We start from the raw sequence: 26,689 nt of genomic DNA on the forward strand, positions 1-26,689 counted from the left end.
TTGCATCCAATAAGGATTATTTATATCTTAGTTGGGATCAATTACAAGGTACTGTTTTATTACTACAGAGAAAAAGGAAATAAGTTTTAAAATTCTGAATTATTTGATTAAAATGGAGTCCGTAATTCGGAACTTTCTGGATAACGGGTTTCTGGATAAGGGATCCCATACCTGTATATATATTATATGCTATCATTTGCCAACCCTTGCAATGTATTCTCTCAAAAGCAGGTCTGTGCTACATTACATTACATTTTTTTCATTACTCTCCCTAAGTTAACAATTTAATTTTTAAACTTCTCTTCCATTAAATTCTATGTACTGTTACACTTGCACACCCACACAATGTGTCTTACAATGTCTCATCACTATATCAGTCCCTCACGACATCTGCTTTACAACAAGCAAAAAAAAAAATAGGCGCTTGATCTTAATTTCAATGATTATTAAGCGGGTCACTTAGCAGCCTTACACACCAAACTGAACATATTGTGGGAAAGGATTTCTGCCTCCTCAGAACACACATAAGTGACTATGTTTTGCTTTAAACTGTTTCTAGGAATGAGAATACACTATATAAATGACATATCAGAGCTCTCATTAAAGGGGTACAGAAAGGGGGGGGGCGCGTATAGCGATGCTTAGGTAATGCCGTGTGCAAGTTGCATTCCTTTCACCTCCTTTGAACATACAAACAATAGGCTTCTTTGTATAACATAGCTATTTTAATATAACAGCTCCCGTATACAAGATAATGACTGGTTTTAGGTTGATTCATGCTAGAATGCGGGGTACATGACAATAAAATTCTATTGAGCATCCCTGGAATACAGAGATTCCACAAGACACTTGCACATCTAGAAACCAGTTCCATAAATTTACAAAACAAATGTTTGCCTAAAATGTGAAGAGATTCAAACCATGTTACACCCAAAGCCAACAATATAGACTCTGCAAAGCCATTGTCTTCCTGGAACAATGTGGTCTGGCTACACAAAAATGTGGAGTAAAGGGTAATGGTAAAGTAAATACAGGATCCTCTAACAGGACACAGAGGTCACAACCATAGAGCAGAAAGAATTTAAACATGGAAAGTGTAGAGAATAATTATGTGCTGATGTAATGGCATTTATACATCACTTAAGCCAACGTGTTCCTAATAAGCAGCAACTTACTTATAAGTTTGATAAAATCTCCACTTTAAAATACTTTATTTCATTATAATGCAGTTCAAACATATGCACTTCAGAAACAGCTGGCACTACACAATGAAACAGTGTTCAGATAAGCTATTTCTCTTAAGCTGGCCATACACGTGGCGATCCGACGATGTTTCGTACGACCATCGGTCGCACGAAACATCGTCAGATCCGCCACACACCATTCAGGGCTGAATCGGCAGGTAAGGAGGTAGAAACAATAGGATTTCTACCTCCTTCTGCCGATTCAGCTCTGAAGGGAGAATTTTGGTCAGGCGCCTTCTATGGCGCCCGATCAAAATTTTCTAACCTGGCCGATCGACGAGCCGACCGATTTCAGCAGCTTCCTGCGACATCGGTTGGCTCGCTGACATACCATACACGCACCGATTATCGTACGAAACGAGGTTTCGTACGATAATATCGGTGCGTGTATGGCCACCTTTAAGGTGGCCACACACGTGGCGATTTTAGATCGTACAATCTGCCACTAACCGTTCAGGACTGAAACGGCAGATAAGGAGGTAGAAACAATAGGATTTCTACCTCATTCTGCCGATTCAGCCCTGAAGACAGATTTTGCTCAGGCGCCCGATCAAAATCTTTTAAGCAGCAGCATCGACTCACCGACTTGCCATACACGCACCAAATATCGTACGAAATGAGGTTTCGTACGATATTATCGGTGCGTGTATGGCCAGCTTTAGGTAAGCCAGGCTTGGATTATTACTATTGAGCGCTATTCTCATATCCACATCCAGAAGGTGCACTGGAGCATTTATAGCAATACAGGTGTCAGGGAGCTGTTATCTGCTGATAGGCTGCTTGGGGGGGGGGGGGGGGGGGGAGGGCGTGATATCACTCCAACGTGCAGTGCAGCAGTAAACAGTGACTGAAGTTTATCATAGCACAAGTCACGTGACTCAGGGCACCTGGGAAACTAAGAATATGTCTAGCCCCATGACAAATTAAAATATGTTTGCTCTTTTGAAAAACACATTTCAGTTCAGGATTTTGCAGGAAGATGGATGTGTTTTGTAAAACATGTGTTGCCGTGACAGAATCCCTTCAATATATTTTATCTTTTCAATAAGCATACAGTACAGCAGTTGGTATAATGGCCTCTGTGGCATAGCAGGTATAGTAGGGAGAGATGGTGCCTATAGTAGCAGTGGGGGGATAATAGCCTCTGGGAAGGGACTGTGGCTGTGGGATAGCAGGTATAGTAGGGAGAGATGGTGCCTATAGTAGCAGTGGGGGGATAATAGCCTCTGGGAAGGGACTGTGGCTGTGGGATAGCAGGTATAGTAGGGAGAGATGGTGCCTATAGTAGCAGTGGGAATAATAGCCTATGGGAAGGGACTGGGGCTGTGGGATAGCAGGTATAGTAGGGAGAGATGGTGCCTATAGTAGCAGTGGGGGGATAATAGCCTCTGGGAAGGGACTGTGGCTGTGGGATAGCAGGTATAGTAGGGAGAGATGGTGCCTTTAGTAGCAGTGGGGGGATAATAGCCTCTGGGAAGGGACTGTGGCTGTGGGATAGCAGGTATAGTAGGGAGAGATGGTGCCTTTAGTAGCAGTGGGGGGATAATAGCCTCTGGGAAGGGACTGTGGCTGTGGGATAGCAGGTATAGTAGCGAGACATGGTGCCTATAGTAGCACTGGGATAATAGCCTCTGGGAAGGGACTGTGGCTGTGGGATAGCAGGTATAGAAGAGAGAGAGGGTGCCTATAGTAGCAGTGGGGATAATAGCCTTTGGGAAGGGACTGTGGCTGTGGGATAGCAGGTATAGTAGCGAGACATGGTGCCTATAGTAGCACTGGGATAATAGCCTCTGGGAAGGGACTGTGGCTGTGGGATAGCAGGTATAGTAGGGAGAGATGGTGCCTATAGTAGCAGTGGGGATAATAGCCTCTGGGAAGGGACTGTGGCTGTGGGATAGCAGGTATATTAGGAGAGATTGTGCCTATAGTAGCAGTGGGAATAATAGAAATTATGAAGCGATTGTGGTATTGGGAAAGAAGTGTCTTTATTAGCAATAGGATTAACAGACTCTAGGATGGTATGGTGGGACAGCAAATATAAGGGCTCTGGTACACGGGGAGATTAGTCGCCCGCGAGGCTTTTTCGGCGATTTCCCGAAATCGCCCCGCCGAGTCTGCCATCCCGCCGGCGACTTACATGTTCGCCGGTGGGATGGCAGGGGGAAGGCAACTCGGGGAGATTAGTCGCCCACGAGCAGGGAGTTTTGCCGCGGGCGACTAATCTCCCCGTGTACCAGAGCCCTAATAGGGTGAGAAAGAACTATAGTCCTATAGTTTTTGCTAAAGTGCATCTCTCAGCACACATGAACAGCCAAAGGCTACTGGGGCATTTGGAAGTGAAGTTCAATACCAGCTAGGGCCACAGGATGGACAGTCCCATTTAAAACATACTAGCAAATATAGTACCCGATCGATGCACATGCACCAAATGGCAGCGCACATGCCTACACTTTGTAGAGGGTTATTGCTCAGTTTTAATACATGCAAGAATGATGGGGACCCCACCATACACTTACACCACTATATATAAAATATTAAAATGCAAATGGCACAATGTAACAATTAGCCTTGCATAATGACAAATTCTGCAAATAGAGACATCAGCCTGTGAGCAAAGTGAGTTTAGCCACAACTTTCCTACTGTCCACGTTGCAGACATGTATACAAATGAGATGCAGTTCCAAAGACAAATCGCTAGCCACTGCAGCGCTGCCTTATTGTACCAGAGTTGCACATATTAACTACACCCATTTATCAGAGCAAGACACTCCAATGGGAGTCTATCTTGGGCAAATAATCCGCCTGATTAGTGTGATAAACACCACAGTTACCTAATGCCTGTTTCCAAATGATCTTTGACCAGAAGGAACGCAGGGCAATAAAAATGCATTTTAGAAAGATTACATTTTAAATAGAGCCAAGGATCAGTGAATTCATCAAATCTCTTCATTCTCTCGTCAAGGTGCACTTCAAATCTAAAACCCCTTAGAATACCTTCATGTTCAACCTACATTTTAAGAATGCTTTAATTTGTCAGAATGCCGACCTGGTCCCTGGGTAGCAGAAGGTCTAGTTTAGGTATAACAACTGTGCCAATGCCAGAGGAAAGAGTTTCTTGCCTGACTGAAGATCATTTTATCAGTTTGTGTCAGTAAAAATATGTTTATTTTTTAAATCATATCATATAAAAAAAAAAAAAAAAAAAGAGCAAAAGGTTTATTATGGGGAATTTTAATAGCTTTCCTCGTACCCTGGGAAATAGAATAGTACCCTGGAACAGTGCATTTTTAATGGGTAGGCCCTAACACTACTGATAAGCTGTCGATTTGGTCTGGAGGGGCTAAAGATTACTGGAACAAGGAAAGTCATTGTAAAACAAGATCAGGCTGACCTAATTGCTGATTTAAGGCTTAGACAAACAAAGCACGTCTGAGATGCTGTCTAAGAGTAATTATTGTTAAAGTGAAAAAAAAAACAGGGTTTTTAACTATAAAATGGGGAAATCTTGTTTCTGCACTTAAAGGGCAAGAAAAGATCAAACTTAATATGGCCTTGTTTACCAATATTATAGCAAAGGGTTTCTGTGCCACTTTTCCCAGTTGGTTACTATTGGACAGATATTAGACTATCAGGGCAGGTGCCCCACAGTAAAGTCCAATATTGGGCCCTATCTGGCTTTCCCAAGGCCTATTGACCCCATTAGCTGTGTATTCCTGCTAAAGCACTTAAGGTAATTTAATACATCAATGTGGTCCAATTGTTTTTGCATTGTGGGACAGATACGCAACAACCCTGTCCTGTTTGCCCACAAAGCTCTTCTAATTTCATGCAGTCCAAAAATAAGTATATTGAAAAATGCCAGCAATACTTTAGAGTGTGGGTCAAAACATGTTTTTGGGATACTTCCCTTTATCAAGTAGTTCACATTTGGTTTATTCCCCCGTGCAAAGCTGGCCATACACTGCCATATCTGCTCGTTTATGCAAGGACACTTTGTTCCCATTGGAATGAAAAAAATCTGGCCACATATCGGCAGGGCATAGGGTTGCCACCTTCTGATTGGGGGAAACCTGGACAGGGTGGTGATGTCACGGGGATGGATGATTTTGGGGGGCAGAGTTATGACATGGCAAACAGTGATGGCTGATCGCCACTGTCAATCTAAAGGAGTCCTGCCCGGTTTACTTAATTTGGAAGACTGGGTGAGGAGTTTTGACCCGGAGAGGTCTCCCGAAAACCGGGCTGTCTGGGTCAAAACCGGGCAGGTGGCAACCCTAGTTGGGCAGGCTAGTCAGTAAGCCCCATACTGAGACCTACCTTAAGGGAGGAGAAATGTTATTACTCATCCTTTTGGCATGCAAACCTCTAGCTGTTTAATAATTGCCTGGTTTTTGTAAATGTAATATTAAAACCAATGAACTTCTGAAAGAACACACAAACCTTTGTCACTGTAGTCATCCACCAACACAATCTCTGCAATGAGTTCTGGGGGCGACCGGTTAAGTACGCTGTGCACTGTGCGCAGGAGTGAGGACCATCCTTCATTATGAAAGGGAATGATGACGCTTGTGTTCGGCAACTTCGAAAAATAAAACTTGTTCTTGCAGCTAGAAAACCAGGGGAGACAGAAAAGCGGACAGTGTCAGTTTTACATGCAGAGCAAGCCCTGACCTCATATCCACTAAGGAGCAACAAGCTTACATTTGGGGAAAAAAGCAACTGAGAGATGTGAAGCACAGATGCGACCAGCAACAGGCTATTTAGATAGCTGAATGTTATTATATTAAGGAGAGTGAGCAGAACAGGTCCCAATGGGAAAATGTCTGCAAGGCAGAGCAATTTATCATCCTCCTGTAAAACAATCCTCAGAACAACTTAAAAACTGTCATCATGAAATCTTCTGGGCAATAAACATCTGTATACAAAACAGATAAAGCATTCAGCAGTGCCAGAAATACGTTTGTCTCAAGAATCCTCGAATAAAACCCCCATATTTAATGTAACATTTCCACACACCAGGGGTTTTAACAAATGGTTAAGAAAAGCAAAAGTATCAAAAAAGAATTTGGGTAAAACAAAGAAGACCATCAAGGCAGAGCTGGGTGGCCCTTTCCTGGGGAAAACATGGAAGTAAGCAAGGAAGGAAGGAAGGAAGGGGAAATATTCCGGGGAAGCAAATGAGAGCGCATTGGCTTCCCTCCACCTTAGGAGAAAACACGGTGAAAAGAAGCCAAGGATGTGCCTCATATGCAAAGGACTGGTTTGTTTACTATTTAAATTTTCTTTAGCATTATTATCCCAACACTAAGGGGCACATTCATGAAAACTCGAGTTCAAATCCCGAATGGAATAAATTCAGATTGTATACGATAATTTCTTAAGATCGCAAATATCATGAATATGCTTCCGAGAAAATTGTATTAGTCACGATAATATCGTATTGGCGATCCGAAAGTCACGAAATTTTCGTATCCGAATGATCGTAAAATGCAGGAAAACCTTTCCGACTTTGATCCTTCTGTGTATGATTTTGGAAGCCTCCCATAGGAATCAATGGCACTGTGCAGCTCTAACCAAGGAAAGTCACGATAGCAAAGCTTGAATGAATCCAAAACATTCGTACTCAGCGCGACAATATGATTTTGTCACACAAATTTTGTCGCAAAGTACGAAAAAGTCGCCAAAAACACGCCGATCGAACGCTCGGATCGTTCGTGGATTAGTAAATGTGCCCCTAAGTCTAAGTACCATATTAAACTAATCAGTGATATTATTTTAGCATTTTACAAATCATTAGCAGCAAATCTGAGATGAGATAATGTGAGAGAGCATGAGAACTTTTCAAACATCACATTAAATGGTCTAGAGATACAAATTACCCCTATCCATTATAAATCTATAAAATTGCAAATGTTCAAAAAAAATGATGTCTGCTTCCTTTAGCTGTGTCCATTTATAGTGTCATGCAGTGCCAATTCAATTCAATTGTATGTATGAATAAGCGGCATGTTATAACTTCAGCCTATTTTGAGATAAATTTGCTTTTAAGGTTATGTACCTTAGTATTTTTTCTTGTAAAGATCATATTCTGGATTGGAATGGTGACTCACATAAACTTGAATGATAGGTCCTGTGATTGTCTACGGACTGACCCCCAAGCAGCAGACACGATCGGATCTATGCAGTTGCCAGGTTCCAAACCTGCCCAAATCTAGTCAAAAGTCACTTTGAAAATCCCAAAAATTGGCCAATATGCAGGGCGAAAATAAATAAATAAATAAAATAATATATTTCATAACATGCCAAAAATCACATCCCCCAATCATTTCATGACAGACACAGGGCTGTCTCTTTTTTTACTTATTTATTTTACCTACTTGTTGTCTTTTTGCACCTAAAAAGTGCTTATTTAGCAGTATGACTAATGGATCACATATTCTGACCACTAAACACACTGTTGGATCAGTTTTTGTTATTTCATTGATTTGCACAATCTTTGTGGCTTTATTGCATTTTTATCACTGCATTATTTATTTATTACATGTTTTTAGCATAGCTTTGCATGTTGGTACTTTGGTGTAGAAAGAGGTCTTTTACTATTTTGGATTTGTCAGAATTTGTACTTTCTGAAAATATATGGTTTCCTTGGGCTATTTGTAGAGTTAGGGGGTCTCATGACATAATATGCGTTACACCAGGGCCCCCCCCCCCCCAACCTTTCTTATTTGTGAGTCACAGTCAAATGTAAAAAGACATATTATGTCGTGAGACCCCCTAACTCTACAAATAGCCAAAGAAAAATGTGACAAATTGCAACATTTTTAGGTGGTTTTCAGAAATGTCATAAAAACTGCTAATTTTAGAAAAGCTTTGTAGTTTGGTAGCTTGGTGTACCTTTACTCATTTTGGATTTGTCAGAATGTGTACTTTCCAAAAATATATGGCTTTCTGGGTTGAATGTACTCTTTTGTAGCCTTACCCCACATAAAATACCCCACATAAAATGTGTTGATTTTGCAGTAACTGAAATGACAGAAATAATTACTCATATGTAGGTAATTTCACTGTGGGACACCTACATGCCTCACAAGTATGCACATTGGGCATCAAACTGTTCATTGAACCCCTAGCATTCATACTGAGGACATCTCATCTTGGTACCTAATGATATCTGGGCAATAAGATGCCGCAAAGTGGAAGCTCCAGGGTGATTTTTGGAAATTTCATCAAAATCTCCAACTTTAGGAAAGTTTTGTGGTTTGGTACTTTGAATATAAAGAAACATTTACCCATTTTGGATGTCTGGCTTTCTGGGGTAAACTTTCTTTTTTGCAGCTTTACCCCACATAAAATGCAGTAAAAGTGTTGATTTTGTAGAAGTTAAAATAACAGAAATGATAGATCATATGGGGGCATTTTCATTTTTAATTCGCTATATACCACATACTTAGGTAAACCTATGCACTTTGTGCATCAAAATGTTTAGTGGCCCCCTGGCATTCATATTTAAGATGTTTTATCAGGTTACCTAATGACCTGTAGAAGATAAGATGCTGTAAAGCTTTGAGGTAATTTTTCAAAAATATCAGACATTTTTATAAAAACTGCTAATTTTAGGAAAGCATTGTGACTCTGTATTTTGGAGTTGGGATGCACCAAATCCAGGATTCAGTTCGGTATTTGGGCGAATCCACAGTCCTGGCGGAACAGAATCCTTAAAGTCACGTTACTTTTTGTCACATGTTGTATTTATAGTTTATGTACAGTGGTGTGAAAAACTATTTGCCCCCTTTCTGATTTCTTATTCTTGTGCATGTTTGTCACACAAAATGTTTCTGATCATCAAACACATTTAACTATTAGTCAAAGATAACACAAGTAAACACAAAATGCAGTTTTTAAATGAGGGTTTTTATTATTTAGGGAGAAAAAAAATCCAAACCTACATGGCCCTGTGTGAAAAAGTAATTGCCCCCTGAACCTAATAACTGGTTGGGCCACCCTTAGCAGCAATAACTGCAATCAAGCGTTTGCGATAACTTGCAACGAGTCTTTTACAGCGCTCTGGAGGAATTTTGGCCCACTCATCTTTGCAGAATTGTTGTAATTCAGCTTTATTTGAGGGTTTTCTAGCATGAACCGTCTTTTTAAGGTCATGCCACAACATCTCAATAGGATTCAGGTCAGGACTTTGACTAGGCCACTCCAAAGTCTTCATTTTGTTTTTCTTCAGCCATTCAGAGGTGGATTTGCTGGTGTGTTTTGGGTCATTGTCCTGCTGCAGCACCCAAGATCGCTTCAGCTTGAGTTGACGAACAGATGGCCGGACATTCTCCTTCAGGATTTTTTGGTAGACAGTAGAATTCATGGTTCCATCTATCACAGCAAGCCTTCCAGGTCCTGAAGCAGCAAAACAACCCCAAACCATCACACTACCACCACCATATTTTACTGTTGGTATGATGTTCTTTTTCTGAAATGCTGTGTTACTTTTACGCCAGATGTAACGGGACACGCACCTTCCAAAAAGTTCAACTTTTGTCTCGTCGGTCCACAAGGTATTTTCCCAAAAGTCTTGGCAATCATTGAGATGTTTTTTAGCAAAATTGAGACGAGCCATAATGTTCTTTTTGCTTAAAAGTGGTTTGCGCCTTGGAAATCTGCCATGCAGGCCGTTTTTGCCCAGTCTCTTTCTTATGGTGGAGTCGTGAACACTGACCTTAATTGAGGCAAGTGAGGCCTGCAGTTCTTTAGATGTTGTCCTGGGGTCTTTTGTGGCCTCTCGGATGAGTTGTCTCTGTGCTCTTGGGGTAATTTTGGTCAGCCGGCCACTCCTGGGAAGGTTCACCACTGTTCCATGTTTTTGCCATTTGTGGATAATGGCTCTCACTGTGGTTCGCTGGAGTCCCAAAGCTTTAGAAATGGCTTTATAACCTTTACCAGACTGATAGATCTCAATTACTTTTGTTCTCATTTGTTCCTGAATTTCTTTGGATCTTGGCATGATGTCTAGCTTTTGAGGTGCTTTTGGTCTACTTCTCTGTGTCAGGTAGCTCCTATTTAAGTGATTTCTTGATTGAAACAGGTGTGGCAGTAATCAGGCCTGGGGGTGACTACAGAAATTGATATTGAAATTGAAAATTGAAATTGATAAACCACAGTTAAGTTATTTTTTAACAAGGGGGCAATCACTTTTTCACACAGGGCCATGTAGATTTGGAGTTTTTTTTCTCCCTTAATAACGTAAACCTTCATTTAAAAACTGCATTTTGTGTTCAATTATGTTATCTTTGACCAATAGTTAACGGTTTTTGATGAGCAGAAACATTTAAGTGTGACAAACATGCAAAAGAATAAGAAATCAGGAAGGGGGCAAATAGTTTTTCACACCACTGTATCTGAGTGTATAGATTGGTAGGTGTGGGTTAGGTGTGCTGGGTTTACTTGGATGGGTTGAACTTGATGGACACTGGTCTTTTTTCAACCCTATGTAACTATGTAACATAAATACGGAAGTTGAAAATACCGGTATTCGCCTGAATCCTTTACAAATGATTCGGGGGTTCGCCCGAATCCAAAAAATCGGATTTGGTGCATCTTTATTTTGTAGTAGAGAGACATTTATTTATTTTGGATTTGTTAGAATCCATTGTTTCCAAAAATGTATGGTTTTCTAGGCAAAGCCTACGGTTAGTGGAATTTTTGGCCTTAAAATCTGAATTATGCCGATTTCTGCTGGGAATATTTCACCTATATAAGTCAGAAATCTCCATAAATATAAAAATATATATTATATATCTATCTATCTATCTATCTATATATCTATATCTATCTATCTATATATCTATATCTATCTATCTATCTATCTATCTATCTATATATATATATATATATATATATATATATATATATATATATATATATATATATAGAGTAGCTGTCGATAGAGTCCGCACTCACAGGTCTTAAGAAAATATAGAAGTTTTATATTTTCAGATCTCCACCTCGCATTGCATACAAAAGAGGCAGCAGTCTTAGGGACCTACTGGTCAAAACGGACCCTACACATTGCTATCAGATGTCTCATCCAACTTCCTGGCTACCTTCCACCAAACTGGGTTGCTATAGATGTCCTAATTGCATCACCTGCAGTTCCATGTTGACAGGTCCGACTTTCAATCATCCACATTCCGGTCGGAACATCTCTATACAACATAGGGTCACCTGTACCTCAAAATATATTGTGTACTTCATCAAATGCCCCTGCGGCCTCTTTTATGTTGTTAAAACCATCACAACATTCCGGGATCGTATGGCGAATCATCGTTCCGCAATCCGGACTGCACTCTCTGATGATAAGGCTGACACCCCAGTTGCAGCGCATTTCCTTGCTCATAAACACTCTCTGGCTAGTATGAGATGCATGATCATTGATCATATTCCTCCTCCTGTCCGCGGTGGTAACCGTGAGAAATTGTTACTACAAAGAGAACTAAAATGGATGCATAAATTGAATACTGTGAGTCCCTACGGCCTCAATGAACTTGTTTCATATTCTGCCTTTTACTTGAAATGACCGTTTGATATTGTTACATACTATATATGTTATGCTACTATGATCTCTCTGTTATATCCTGTGACCTCATTGCAACATTTGTTGATACATAGTTGACATTTGCCTTTTTGGCCACTTTTCTCTTCTAAGATTGTTCTCTGTTTTTATCTGTATCTTCTGACTTTTGCAGTTTTCCCCTCCCCGTGTGTCACCCGCAGCCCGGTATCTAGGACTATAGGCTACTCCTATGTGTAAGACTGGTTTATATAAGACTGGTCTATATAAGAAGGCCCTTATTTGTTTAACTCCTCATTGATATTATACCAAGTTTGCTCCCCTGGTTATTTAACGCCTTTCACCCATAACTGGATTCTTTTTCCCTTTGTCTCCACTTCCTTCTTGTCCTCTTGCTTTTCCTCCTTTTTCCCTTCTCTCCTGTATTTCTTCTTTTTTCTCTCGCCTATTTTTCTCCACTCACGGTGCTGATCAACTGTCCCACCACTATGAACTATCTTTCCTACAGCGATATGACAGATCCACATACCTTATTTATTTCTACACACGGTGTAATAGTGTGCTAAGTACTGCTTACAGGACCCATTACATATGGGGTCTCTTTGTGCGTATGGGTGCACCATATGTGACAAACTGTGTAAGAATTACATATGACACTGTTTTTTATAAACACTTTATTGTTGATGCCCTATACAACACACAAGGTGCAATAGTGTGCGTAATACTGTCCAATGGACCTTAACAATAGAGGTTCCTCGTGACGTATGATCGCACCATCCGTGCGTTACAACCTGGGCTTGATTCTGCCATAATATTTATCTTTTTTGAGAAATTTTCCCTCCTTTGGTACCTGCGTCCAAGATACGTTGAGAATGACACGATACCTTTTAATCTCCCTACTCTGGCATACCAGTAACCCCGCTGCCTTTTACATCATTGGTCTGTCTCCCATAGTATTGAGCCCTTCGCCACCTGACAGCACCTGCAAAGGAGAGTCGCATCTATAATGTTCTTGGTGATGGCCGAGTACTACTGATCGGCTTTCCACGCTAACAAACGCACTAATCGGTGCCGTTGCTTTTGCTCTGTATGGAGCGCAGAGTCCCCTCCCACGGCCATACCATCGCACCGTCATCTTCCCTTTCTCATTACCTCACTCTGTCCTCTCTACTTTGTCTCTCCTCAGTTACTATTTTCCATATTTCTCTTTGACTACTTTTCTTCCCATCTGCCTCTTCTATTCCCCTTATCCTAGCTTTACTACAAATAAGCGGACCAATTCCCCATAAGGCACACCATATAATGCATTATTTGAAAGAAATGTCAGTCATGTCAGGCAATACATGCTGCACAGAACAGCCATGTTAGTTACTCATTTTCAGCAACTCCTTGATGTATATTTGCCCTACTGTCCCTCATTATTTCTTATTCCTTGGGCCAGTTCGATTTTGTACATTTATAAACTTATAACTTGGGGATGTCTTTGCGACATGTGTGAGTTGCAGTTCAGCACTAGATACATAAGCGGGCTTTTTTAATACACACCCACTTTTCCTTTCCCCTGACAGTCCTTTTGTTTGTGTTCTATGCCTAATCCATATTATCTTAACATTTTTTGTTGATTCAATGTGTTTTGAGAGGGTTTTTTTTTTCACACTGTATGCTAATGTATTCACACCTATGACGTCATTGTTTGGCGCCAAATTCGGTTTTTTCAGTGCACCATTGTTTGTTTCACATTGTCTTTGAGAAAGGCTGTGGATGCAGCCGAAACGTTGATGTTGATTTGAATAAAACTTCTATATTTTCTTAAGACCTGTGAGTGCGGACTCTCTCTACAGCTACTCCATCTATTATTTTGGGACTGCACCCAGGCTCCCTTGGACCTACTTATACGTGAGTGCCTGTCTTCTTGCAATATATATATATATATACATACATACACACATAAATGATGGCACACCACTACATATCATACCTCGGGTGCCCAGTAAGGGGTTCCAATACTGTAAAAATTACCAGCAACACAGAGATCTCTTGTGAAAAAACGTGTATTTTTATAACAGCATGAACAGCCAACGTTACGTTTCAGTCCACAACGGGACCTTGCTCAAAAAGGTCTCAATAATCTTTAAAAATTGTTTGCCAATTAAAGTACCAGAAGCACCAAATCGGCTGGCAGTGAGAGGGTTAAAGAGTACAACATCTGTGCACTGTAATTGTTCTCAGACCTTTGGTATTCATAAACTTCTCAGGGAAAATGTATTATTGCCTGGGCATATTTCTTTTAACTTGCCTGATAAGAAGGGAGGGCACCTGTTGATTAACCAGGAGGAAAAAGCAATTATTCACAGAGTAGCAAAGTTAATGCTAAACAAGGTTAAAAATAGCCCATATTACCGAGGAAATGGCACAATATTGCAAATCACTCTACGCAGAGGAAACAGACACCCCTGCTGCTTCGGAATCAAGTTTCTGCAAATTTACCCAAACCAATGATAGAGGACAAAAACATTCTTGATGTACCATCCACAGAAGCAGGGATAAAATATCAATGCCATGCTTGTAACAATGCCGTAAACATAACTATGTTCTCAGAAAAAAAAAAAATTTATTTGATGAAAATCTAAAAAGATCTATTGAAAATAAGGAAAAAATCCTTTCTAAAATTATGGCAGACCAGCTACAGTTAGTTTTACCCGATTATCAATTAGGCTTAACAAAAAGGATGACATTAAGTTAAAGCCATATGCCAAATCCTAGCCTCAGTATATCTGCATTACATGGAAAATCACAAGCATGGAACTTTAAAGCATTTGACAAAGTATACCATCTCACCTACCAAGGCTACTCCAACATTTTGGCTGCCAGCTCGTAAAACTTTCCCATACCTTATACTTCTCCTGTCTGCCTTTCTTACAGTTAATAATTCCAATAGCACCTCAAGGTGGGCATATCGGGGCTGCTCATTTGGCGACAGATCTTTCAGTGTATGGCCAGCTTTAGTCATTGTATAGCGTATGGAGCACTGATTCTCTTTCCACCCTGCGATATTTGGTGCCAGATTATAGCTCTCCAATTTTCCTGTTTGGTTATTTTCATTGTGGATCATATAAGAGCACAGTTCCACACTAAAAACTGCTCTATGATAGCTCCACTTCTAAACTAACCAATTCTGCGTCATACATGTATCACAGACTATGGACTGTCTGGCAAATGTTTGCTCTAGATGTTTTGCTCTCAAACATCACAAATGCTAAAGAGTGATTAGTTAGTAAGAATTGCTACTAGTGGTGAGCAAATCTGTCCTGTTTCGCTTTGCCAAAAAAAATCACTAAACAGTAAAAATTGACTTCAATGCATTTTGGGCATTTTTTGTGGCTACTGCACAACTTTTTTTTTTTTTTCAGCCTTTGGAATCCATGGGCATTTTTAAGCATCAAAACCTGGTGAAAAATGTTGCTCATCGCTAATTACCACATTAACGGCATTTTTCTGAGCAGTTCCATTAAACTAAGCAATTAACAACAATATGGCATATACGGGGTAACCAGCGAGATGGGGTAACAGAACTCCTTGTAATAAAAGTTTAGTTTACTGGTAAAACTTTTACAGACAAGCCAAGCATAAAACAAATAAAAAATGTTCTCATATGAAACCTGTCTGATGTATATTTCTTCCATTGTTATCTTTCTTGAATAGCAAGGCAGTTTTCCCTTCACATTAATTTAATATTTCCATTATTTGGTAGTCTACTTAAAGTTTGATATCTTGCTTATTACAATTCAATGGTTTTCCTAGGTGTATTTGCCTCAGCCAAGCTGCTGGAACGCAGAGTTATTTGTTTAAAGTGAAAAGAAATAAAGAAAGAAATACAAATAATCAGGGAGAAGAAGAAAGAGCATGAGTTCAGTGTACACAAGTCAGTACATATGACTTCCATGAGGCACCTGTGCGACCTGCTTGGAACACTATAAAAAACCTCAATAAAACTCCTAGCCCTGGGCTGCTGGAAATCTAATGTTCTTCCAAGAGTATTACTAGTTTTATAGCTGTTTATCAGTACAAGATGACAACAAACCATAATAAATGTTGGTTTATATGAAAGCCAATATTATAAATACACATTCAAATATTCATATATTAGGTTACAGATATATTTTATCACTATAAGTACAATCCAGAATGGAAGTGAGCAGGGGCTGCTTGGGCTACCTGGTAGTATAAAACTCAAGCTACATGGCCTTTTACGCAAGTTGATGTATCAAAGGTATTGTATTGGAGATATATTCATAACAACATACTATGGTGCCGATTCACTAAAGGTCGATAAAACGAGCGCTATTTATAGCATGTGTAAAAATTTTTATCACTTCTTATTTTTTGCGACTTAACGCTCGATTCACTAAAAGGACACTTGTCATAATTAAGAAGCGATGTTCTTCGCGTTATTTAACTCGTGATGCGTGATTTTCTTGTGTTACTTTCCGCCGCGTGCGATATTAGCGCACGATATTACACTTTGAAAACTACTGTTCTGAAAATTACCATTTCCCTGAAAACTGGAGGATGCATCACTCTAGGGCCAACACAGACTTGAATAAATCCCACTGCAAATTCCATGTTGTGTTGCCAAAAGCTCACGAACCCCAATTTACTTTAAGTACCGCCTACCCCAAATAGGTGTTAATATTCGCACAGACTAATGCAACATTTTGCGCATTTAGCGCTTCATATGCGTTTGTGACTCATGCGTTAGTACTATTTCTATGCGCTAATTAACGAAATGCATTAGAAATAACGCTTTGCGATGATGCGTTTTTTTGCGCATGCGATATGCGGATTAACGCATGCGAAATGACTGATGAATCGGTACTTAATTATCGCATGTTTTTAACACAAAAAACTATGCGATAAGCTTTATCGACCTTTATTGTATCGCCCCTATATGTAACATAGTAACATAGTAAGTTGGGTTGAAAAAAGACATACGTCCATCAAGTTCAACCATAATGCCTATACCTAACCTGCCTAACTACAAGTTGATCCAGAGGAAGGTAAAAAACCCCATCTGAAGCCTCTCTAATTTGCCTCAGAGGGGAAAAAATTCCTTCCTGACTCCAAGATGGCAATCGGACCAGTCCCTGTATCAACTTGTACTAAGAGCTATCTCCCATAACCCTGTATTCCCTCACTTGCTAAGAATCCATCCAGCCCCTTCTTAAAGCTATATAATGTACTTCAGGGCACATCAATCAAAAATTTTAAAAAGTAGCAGTGGCAGCAAAACTGACCAGCGAAGCTTTCATAAGTTAAATGCTTCCATGATTAGCCAATAAAATATGTGATTTCCTGACTGTGAGTATCAATAAATTGAACCCTTTGAGTTTATTTACATTTGTGATAAGGTATTTGTGATTTTTAGCTGAAAAGATCAATTTTATGATTCTAGAAATGTTTTTAGAGTATTAGGACCAGAGCCAGACAGAAGACTTTTTACTAAGTCAAGAAAAGTGCGTATGCCCTCACTGTGGTTGTACTAATTGTGGATTAGAGTTTACCAGCTGAGGATGCTTTAATCGGCATTCTCCAAGCTGCACACTTCGCAGCTTTCAAAGGGGAAGGGCGTGCTACCTTCTGTAGGTAAACACTGACAACTTGGTTTGAACTGGAAGTCAGACTATGAGAGAAGAGAAGTGTGCACGCAGAGAGAATGTTGCCAAATTGCCAACATTTCAATAGCAAAACTGCAAGAGAACGGACCTATTAATGAATGGATTTTGTTATTAAAACCCTTGTTACTGTTCATTAAAAAGTCTTAGGGCAGTGGCAGACAGGCAACTAATCTCCCCGCAATGCCATCCCAGGGCAAGAATGTAAATCACTGGTGGGATGGCATACGCGCTGCTACGATTTGCTGAAGTTGCCGAAGTTTCCTCTCAAGGCAACTTCTGGCGACTTTGGCAAAGCGTAGCAATTTAGCATCTCCCCGTCTTCCACTGCGCTTAAGTGCTAGAGGCAGTTTGTCTAGTTGGTGAAAACCTGCGTCTGATAGGGCAGATTTTGCAGCTATATATACAGCACGCCATATTATTACACAAAACTAAAAGGTATTATCTATCACATATTTATACAGGAAGAACTCTGAATCCACATAATAAGGGCACTCACTTGGAATGTCTGATGTCTGGAAGAGACCGATTAAGAGAGATTTTATCGCTGACAAATATGTTGAATCCATTTTCTCTGTAAGCTTGGTCCACATGATCTGCATCTGTCATTGGGAAAGGCTTTCCCTGCTCCCCGTTCCCTTGTGAAATAAGGAACGAATATGAAAATAAAATAGTCACTGAGAAAAGAAATCATCATTAAATCATCTATTGTGTCTACGGTTCCTCCACCTAAAATATATTTTTTACATTGTGAATAAAATGTAAGCAATTTTTTGTCCACATGACCTTTAGCAAACTCCAGACAGTCAGCAATATTTTTGGGGGAAAAGCAGTGGCTTTCTCCTTGCTGCCCTGCCATACACGCCATTGCTGTTCAGTGTTCTCCTGATGGTGGCACTCATGAACACCAACATTCGCCAGTGTGAGACAGGCCATCAGTGGCGAGGCCACAAATGCCCGGGCCTAGGGTAGCATAAATTTTGGGGCAGCATGCTGCCCAGCCGCACGTAAAATGTGCTCACATAAGGATGGGGATGGGATGCGTGTCCTGTCCCCAGTGTTCCTCATGCAACCTGCAAGGATGCGCATGCACGCGATCCTGAGAGGGGAGCGGAGAATGGGGGCCAAAATGAAATCCGGCCCTGTTATCAGGCTTTGCTCGATCCCTGTTCGTAAGAACACCTGATTGGCATCCCATAGACTGAAAACACCAGGCTCTGTTTTCACCTTTAAATGATATGATTCACTTACTTTTGCCACACGCAGATATGATATTGGATCATTTTTTTCAACAAATTAATTTATTTTTTTTAAAGAAAAGTTTCCTTCATCTACTTTTAGGGCTTTTAGGTCCCATTTTTTAAAGGAGAAGCAACGAAGTAGCTTTATCAGAAAGGTCTATGTAAATACAGCTAAAACACTAACAGAAATGCTGCACTGAGTCCTCTATCAAAAGAAACACAGGATTTCTTGTCTCCTTTTTTGTAAACATTTGCTTTGGTGTTAGACTTCCTGTTGCAGAAAAATCCTTCATTCCCAGGCCAGAGACTAAGCAGCCCTCCTCATTCCCCTCTCCTGCTCACCCTCCCATAACAATTCATAAAACTCCCTCCCCCCCCCCCCCCCTTAGGAATGTGTGATCTAAGCTATAAAGGCTAGACTGCAAACAGTTATGAACACCAAACAAAAATGGTTACTTTTTATTACTTATCTTTCTATTTAGGCCCTCCTCTATATGCTGGAGAGCTGCTGAACAAAAAGCTAAATAACTAAAAACCTGCAAATAATAAAAAATAAAAACCAACTGCAAATTGTCTCAGAATAGCAGTTTCTACATCATACTAAATGTTAATTTAAAGGTGAACAGCCCCTTTAAGAAGCCTGTAAATTCAACATATTTTGAAAGCATAAGTTGTCCTCAAAAAATAGTTGGACAACCCAGGGCACAAAAAAAGGACACCTGTAGTTTACATTAGCTTTTGGCTCACTTTCTTTGAAGCTCAGAGGATCAGTGACCCTTGGTAGCATCAGCGACCCCATGGTTGCTGAATCTTTGACTTTCAGAGACAGTTATTACATAGTTAATTACATAGTTACTTTGGGTTCAAAAAGGCCATCAGGTTCGGCTTTTGTTGTTGATGCAAAGGCCTAGTAACAGCTAATATTCCAAAAAGCACTAAAAATACAAAGTTAATGTGAATTAGAGGATCGCCATTTAAGATAATACAATTTATATTTCCTGCATGCATCCATTTGTGTCCCTGTTTCATCTTATGTAACTTTTATTTGCACAAGGTAGGAAAGCTGTCAGTGACAGTGGCATAACAAGAAATGACTGGGCCCACAGCAAAATCATTATAGGACCCCCTAAACTTAGGGAATACACCTTTTTATTAACAAATTAAAATGGAAATATTTTTCATCAACTTATATCAGTCAGCGCCCTACTCTATAGTAATACCCCAGGTCACTGAAAACATTGACAAGTCCAATATCTATATATTTAAGTGGCCATTTAGGAATATATTTGCCTTTCTAGTAGCTGAAGGTAGTTCTATTTTAAAGGAATAGATAATGTTAACAGAGCTTCTCCAGCAGAATTCTACATAAGCTTTTTTTGAAAATATTTACCTATTTGTTCACTTTCTTTCCTAATTTGCTCATAGTTGTGCCAGTCTTTCTTTTCAGGTACTTTTTCGTTGACTTTCTCATCCCTTGGCTTGACAAATAAAACCTACAAATGAAAATAAGAAAGTGTTAAAATTTAACAAGAATTATTATGTTCTGATGGCATTGCTGAATTTCTAAAGAGTAAATACTGCAGTTGGGTCACTAGTGAATTGGTGAAATCTAGGTTTGCTTTCACATATACGCTTTTTGAGTAATGATTCTTTCTGTGTGCCAGTTCCATATAGGTCAGTGTTGTTTAGACCTCTTATTATGGTTGATCTGGTGCATTGTTCCTCTAGTCTCAGCTACTGAACTCCAAACTGATTAATGGCTTCTGTTGCCTTCCTAACAATTCTACTTCAGGGTTGTGCAAAAGGTTTGGAGAAATGACAGATTTCAAGGGCAACATCTAAGTGGCTTAATGTCCTTTCCACTTTTAGATAACTGAACACACAGCGTTCACTAACATAGCAGTAGTTTAGGATGAAAATAAGTTTACATTTTTATTTTTTTTTTTTTTAAAAAAAACATGCCTAACTCCACATAACACGTTGGGAAAACAATTTTTTGCAGTGTAAACTACTGTATACCCCTACAATTTATCATGGATAAAAGGATACATCCCCCATTGATTGGAGTAGTGGTAAAAATGGTTCAAATATACAGGTTTGGCACCCGTTATCCAGAATGCTCGGTTTTCTGGATAAGGGTTTTTTCCGTAATTTGGATCTACTTTAAATCTGCTAAAAAAAAAATTATTTAAACACAAATGAAACCCAATAGGATTGTTTTGGCTCCAATAAGGGGTAATTATATCTTAGTTGGGAACAAGTACAAGGTTCTGTTTTATTATTACAGAGAAAAAGGAAATCATTTTTAAAAATCAGAATTTTTGATTAAAATGCAGTCTATGGGAGGTGACCTTTCTGTAATTCGGAACTTTCTGGATAATGGGTTTCCGATACCTGTACTAGAAGGAAGTATCACAATCTCAAACACACCTTATAAAATAAATCCCACCTACACCAAAAGAAAACCTGTGATACAAACAATCACTACACTATATTACCAATTTTTTATTTCACTACTATCATCTACAGATTACTTATCAGTTCACACACAAGAACATATAAAAATATCATAAAGTGCATGCACCTATAAATCTAAACCCATACATATTACTTAAATTTAAAATTTAACTAGGTTGAATGAAGAATTAACACGGTACGCACGCAGTAAATATATATAAAGAAGGGATTTCTATAGATTATATTATGCTCATTGAGACAGGGTAGACAGAATCTGCAAGATTAACATCTCCGCCTGTTTTCTGCAGCTGCATAAAATGAGTGTTTCATTTTGCGTAGCTTTAATTTGAAATGCATGTCACTAAAAGTCTCTGCTCCCAGTGGTAACCATGGAGCCTGCTCTGGTATTGTGTCCTAGGCAGTGGCACAGCGTTCTGTGTGACTGCAGGAGGATGCACTCCCAACTGTCAATAGTTTGCACTGTGCATACAGATGGGGTAGCCTTGTCATTAGCACAACCACATCTGTATGCACAGCACTTATATGATCCACTGGCAGTGATAGGATTGTAGAACATCTATATAAAAAAGAAAAAAAAAAACAAATACAAATATTATGTGGTTATTACAACAGGGTATGGAAATATGCCATAGACAGGGCAAGACAGTACCCACTTATGTTTAACTGCATGCACACAAAGGCAGGAGAAATATCATTAAGGGGCATTTTGTGTAAGAAGTAAGTCAAGGACAATGTAAGGCAAACTTATTTTCAGTGTGCTAAAATAGTAAAAAAACATATGGGCTGCAATGTCAAGGAGACACTGGAAACAATTGCCCTTTAACCAGATACTGCGCAGGGTTTAAATTATGAGTTGTTCAAGAGGCCCCAACTGCACCACTACATTTAAAGGTAGGAGAAGGGCTGTGAAGGGGAATCTGTGGTTCAGCAGACCCTGCGGTCTGGGCCCCCAGCCACCGCAGGATCTGCTGTATATCTAGCTACACCACTGCTAGAAAACTTTATGGCACCTGTATCTGAGAAACTGCAATAACCACGGCAACTTCAGAGCACTTTTAGCTCTGAAGTTGGGGATCAGAGGACTCATTTATGCCCACAAGTGCAGTTGAGGCCCCCACAATCAGTTGCATGTAAAACCACTTTCATTAAAGGGGTGATTCACATTTATTGGAACTTAAAAATATATAAATAGATACAGTCGTTTAAATCATATTTGTAAATTTGCTTTAATTTAAAAAACAAAAAAACAAACAAACAATGGACTGGTTTCAAAACAGCTATGAGGAGTAAGGAGTTGAGGAAGTGCCGGCATATATCGCAAATATGGTTTAAATGACATATATATATATATGTTTCTAAACTGTAATAAAGGTGAACCAGCCCTTGCATCAAAATGTGCTTCTTGCACTTCCCTACAGCTGCACAGCCTTCTGTTCCAAATCAAGCGCTTCTTGCACCTACTGAAGCAGGGGAACCCTGGAGCTGTCATATCTTGACCAGGTGGTAGCTCCAGGGTTCCGGCAGCGCCCTGCATCAATTGCCACAGTTAAGTTGTGCCAAAAGAATAGGGCACACATCACTCAAATGCAGAACACCAGTAATGACGTCAGCCAGAAAATATTTGCCACAGCTGCGCACGATTCGCACTGAAGTACACATGCAGTTGTAGTCATTTTGGCGAATGGGACAAAATTGTGGTTGTAGCAGTGCATCTGCATCAAGAGAATTGCATTTATTTCACTCTGATCAGTGGTTCTTCATACAAAAATGACTACTACTTACTATGCTGTTCACTAATACATGTTCTTAAGCATCATCTCAGCAACTCCAGTCACACTCACTGGACTGTAACTACCAGACTGAGAATGCAATTATAAAGGCATACCGCCAATCTATCAGCACCCAATCAGATGAGAGGAAAGCTTAAAATGTAAGTCTGTTGGCAAAAAGTGCACTGCTTAACTGCCCCATGTGCCGTTAAGGTAAGGCCACAGTCACAAGTGGTGTACCATCCACTGCTCACGGCCTCAGTGCCAGATCAAGCTAGCCAAACAAGTACACAACCACGCTAAATATGGTGGAGATGGAGGTAATGTGGGTGGTGAGGAGGACAGGGGGCAGCGGGGGGACAAGGGCCCAGAGTGCCCCCTTTATCTAGAAACCCATTATCCAGAATGCTCTGAATTACAGGAAGGCCATCTCCCATATAGTCTATTTTAAGCCAATAATTTTGATTTATAAAAATTATTTTGGTGATAAGATTCCTTATCTGGAAAATCCCAAGTCCTAAGCATTCTGGAAAATTTGGAAAATAGATCCTATACCTGTAGCAGGTAAGGCAAGCATCTCAATACAAGAGCTAATGCTATCAAATAAATAATGGAGAGCTCTTAAGATAATATAAGGTTAAGGAAATACCAGAAAAAGCTTTTCCAATAGATCAATATACATGATGGTATGTTAAGTGCTTTTCAGCATAGAATGCAGAATATATAGTCTGCCAGTAAGTAATGCAACAGGTTAAAGAAATGTGTTATCTTTCTTGGAGGTTAACAATGCAATGAGTTGCACAGCATTTACATACTGTAGAAATATACCCTACAACAGTCCTGTCCAACTGACACCCCGCTACCCCCCTCTATGTGGCCCCCCACCTGCTACCCCACCTTTGTGTAAGATTTAATTGGTATCAGTACTGAGATTAACTGGCCCCCTGCATGGTTCACACCCCAGATTCAGGCTGTAAACCCCTGTATTGTTTAAACATCTATTCCCCTGTACTGTTCACATCCTTTAATCCCTGCATTGTTCACACCTCAGGCTCAGGCTGTAAGCACCCACATTGTTCACCTGTTCACACCCCCAGACAGACTGTAGGAGCAGTGCCAACATTGTATGTACAATTGTACATTATATGGCACACACAGGCAGCGTAGGGCAGGCAGGGTATGGCACACACAGGCAACATAGGGAAGGCAGAGTATGGCATACACAGACAGGGTAGGACAGGCAGAGTATGGCACATGCAGGCAGCATAGGACAGGCAGAATATGGCACACACAGGCAGCATAGGACTCTGTCTGCCCTATGCTGCCTGTGTGTGCCATACTCTGCCTGCCCTATGCTGCCGTGGGAGGTGAACCTGGCAGGGGTTTTTCTGGGAGTTAGTTAGCAGTTGGAAATAGCCATTAAATGGTCTCTAAGGTGTGTAATTATGTGCTGGGGGTCGCTGTGCTATCCACAGGGGAGGAAGAGGCATATGGATTTAAGGGAATGTCTTAATATGACATATAATTCTTTCACATATGAATGATGGTTGATATCCCCGCAATGAGGATCAAGCATTTGGGTTTTTTCTGTGCTACCACCATTGTGATAACATGGGTGTGGTTTAAAGTGGGTGCGGTTCAAAAAAGGGCAGAAAAAACTGGCTTCCATTAGTGGCCCTCCACTATGTATGCTAGAAAAATTCTGGCCCTCAGCACCACAGAAGTTGGACAGTACTGCCTTACAACAATCAACCTCCAATTTTATTTTCCTTTTAAAAAAGTGTATTTTCCTAAGTGTAAATGGTAATAACATTGGCCAATTTATTTAATTATGGTGTAGCACCAATACATTTACACTAAAGTTCCCTATCACATTCACACTATAGTTAATTTCATCAGGACCCAATCAGCAAGTGGGCAACATACAAACAAATAGTGCTGAGGTCTGAACTGACCTTAGAGCCCTAGTAAGGTAAGACAGGAGTGTTAATAATTAAGATACAGTGCTGCCCATGCAGAAGCCACTGTTTGTATGTTTTACTATGAAGAGTTCTTATGTAAAATTATATATACCAAGGAGTCTTATTAAACTGCACCCACAGTGACAAACTAACATAATGACTTCACAATAATTACCAAGCTCTAATATTTATATTTTAATAATTTGTCAGTGCAATGTCTCATCCATCTTAAAAGTGCTTAGGGAAGCCAAGCTGAAAAGTAGGACCAGGACACTACTATATAAAAACAGGCAGAAGGAGGCTTAGTTCACTGTTTTTGCTCTCTGCTCAGTGCAGCGCAGGGTTCTGCCTTCAGATAGGGGTGCAGCGAATGCAGGGTTCAGTTCAGAATTCGCCCAAGATTTCGCCTTTTTTGGCAGGATTAGGCCGAATCGAATCCTTAAAATCACTGACTTTTGGTCATGTGATCATGAAAGTAAAAAAATGTATAAGTTTATGCAAAGTGTGCAGGTTTCTATTTAACACTTCTGTGGCCTAATCTGCACATGCAAATTAGGATTCAGATTCGGTTCAGTATTCACCAAATCTTTTATGAACGATTTGTTGGTTCAGCCAAATCCAAAAATAGTGGATTCAGTGCATCCTTAACTTCAGCATATGCCAGGAGTACAAACAGCTATAGGGATGGGCCCTCCTAGCAAGTAATACTGGTCCCCAATTAAAAGAAAATGCCGAAATTAAACCAACCGACCAATCAAATCCCACCGCCAACTACAATTCGCACAAAAACAGGACACTTAACAAGTAACCCCCAAAAAATATAACAAGAATTCTCTGCATACTATTCTACAATATATGCCAAAACTAAACCATTCCCTTCATCAACAGCCAACAAACTTTTGTCCACATTACAACTTCCCACATTATCTACCCTACAGTCAGAAACGTTAGATGCATGCATCACACACGAAGAGGTAGCTAAGGCAATTAAAGACCTAAAAATAGCTAAATCTCCAGGACCGGATGGATTTTCTGGCCTTTATTATAAAAAACTGACTACTCTTTTAACCCCACACTTAACAAACATGTTCAACGCAATCAGACTAGGGGGAGACATGTAATGAGGAATCCCTAAAAGCGTAACTGTTCTTTATACCGAAACCTCGGAAAGGCCACCTTGAATACGCAAACTACAGACCAATATCAGTAATGAATATTGACATTAAGCTATTAAAAATTTTAGCAGATCGCCTCAATAAGTTTCTCCCTGGTCTCATTAACTTGGACCAAACAGGTTTTATTCTCAACAGACAGACCCCCGATAATATAAGACGAACCCTACAACTGATACACAATTTCCAGACAACTAAACAACAAGGAACGTTACTATCTATTGATATCCACAAGGCGTTTGACTCTATTTCAGGGGACTACCTATACTTCATATTGAACAAATGGGGTATAGGACCTCACTTCATCACAATTTTAAAATCCCTGTACCGTTTCCCCAAAGCTATTCCAAAATGGGGCCCATACCAAGGGAACCCGATCATCATAGAAAGGGGAACCAGACAGGGATGTCCCTTATCCCCTATTCTGTTTGTTCTAGCAATTGAACCTCTAGCCAAACTTATTAGACAGGATAAGAATATCACAGGTCCCCAAATTGGACAAATAATGCATAAACTATGCCTCTATGCAGATGATATATTAATGACTATAACAAAACCATTGACTTCACTACCTAATCTAAT

General features: G+C 40.0%; 1 protein-coding gene across 1 annotated transcript in view; it reads right to left on the reverse strand.

Annotated features, from left to right (window-relative positions):
- galnt10 (polypeptide N-acetylgalactosaminyltransferase 10) overlaps nt 1–26,689 on the reverse strand; it is an 85,337-nt gene that overhangs the window by 15,929 nt on the left and 42,719 nt on the right. The window contains 3 exon segments of the mRNA NM_001078976.1: nt 5,685–5,851; nt 17,986–18,124; nt 20,118–20,220. Of these exon segments, the coding sequence (NP_001072444.1) occupies nt 5,685–5,851; nt 17,986–18,124; nt 20,118–20,220 (409 nt within the window).

Source organism: Xenopus tropicalis, chromosome 3 (genome assembly GCF_000004195.4).
Source record: "Xenopus tropicalis strain Nigerian chromosome 3, UCB_Xtro_10.0, whole genome shotgun sequence".
NCBI classification, from domain to species: Eukaryota; Metazoa; Chordata; class Amphibia; order Anura; family Pipidae; genus Xenopus; species Xenopus tropicalis.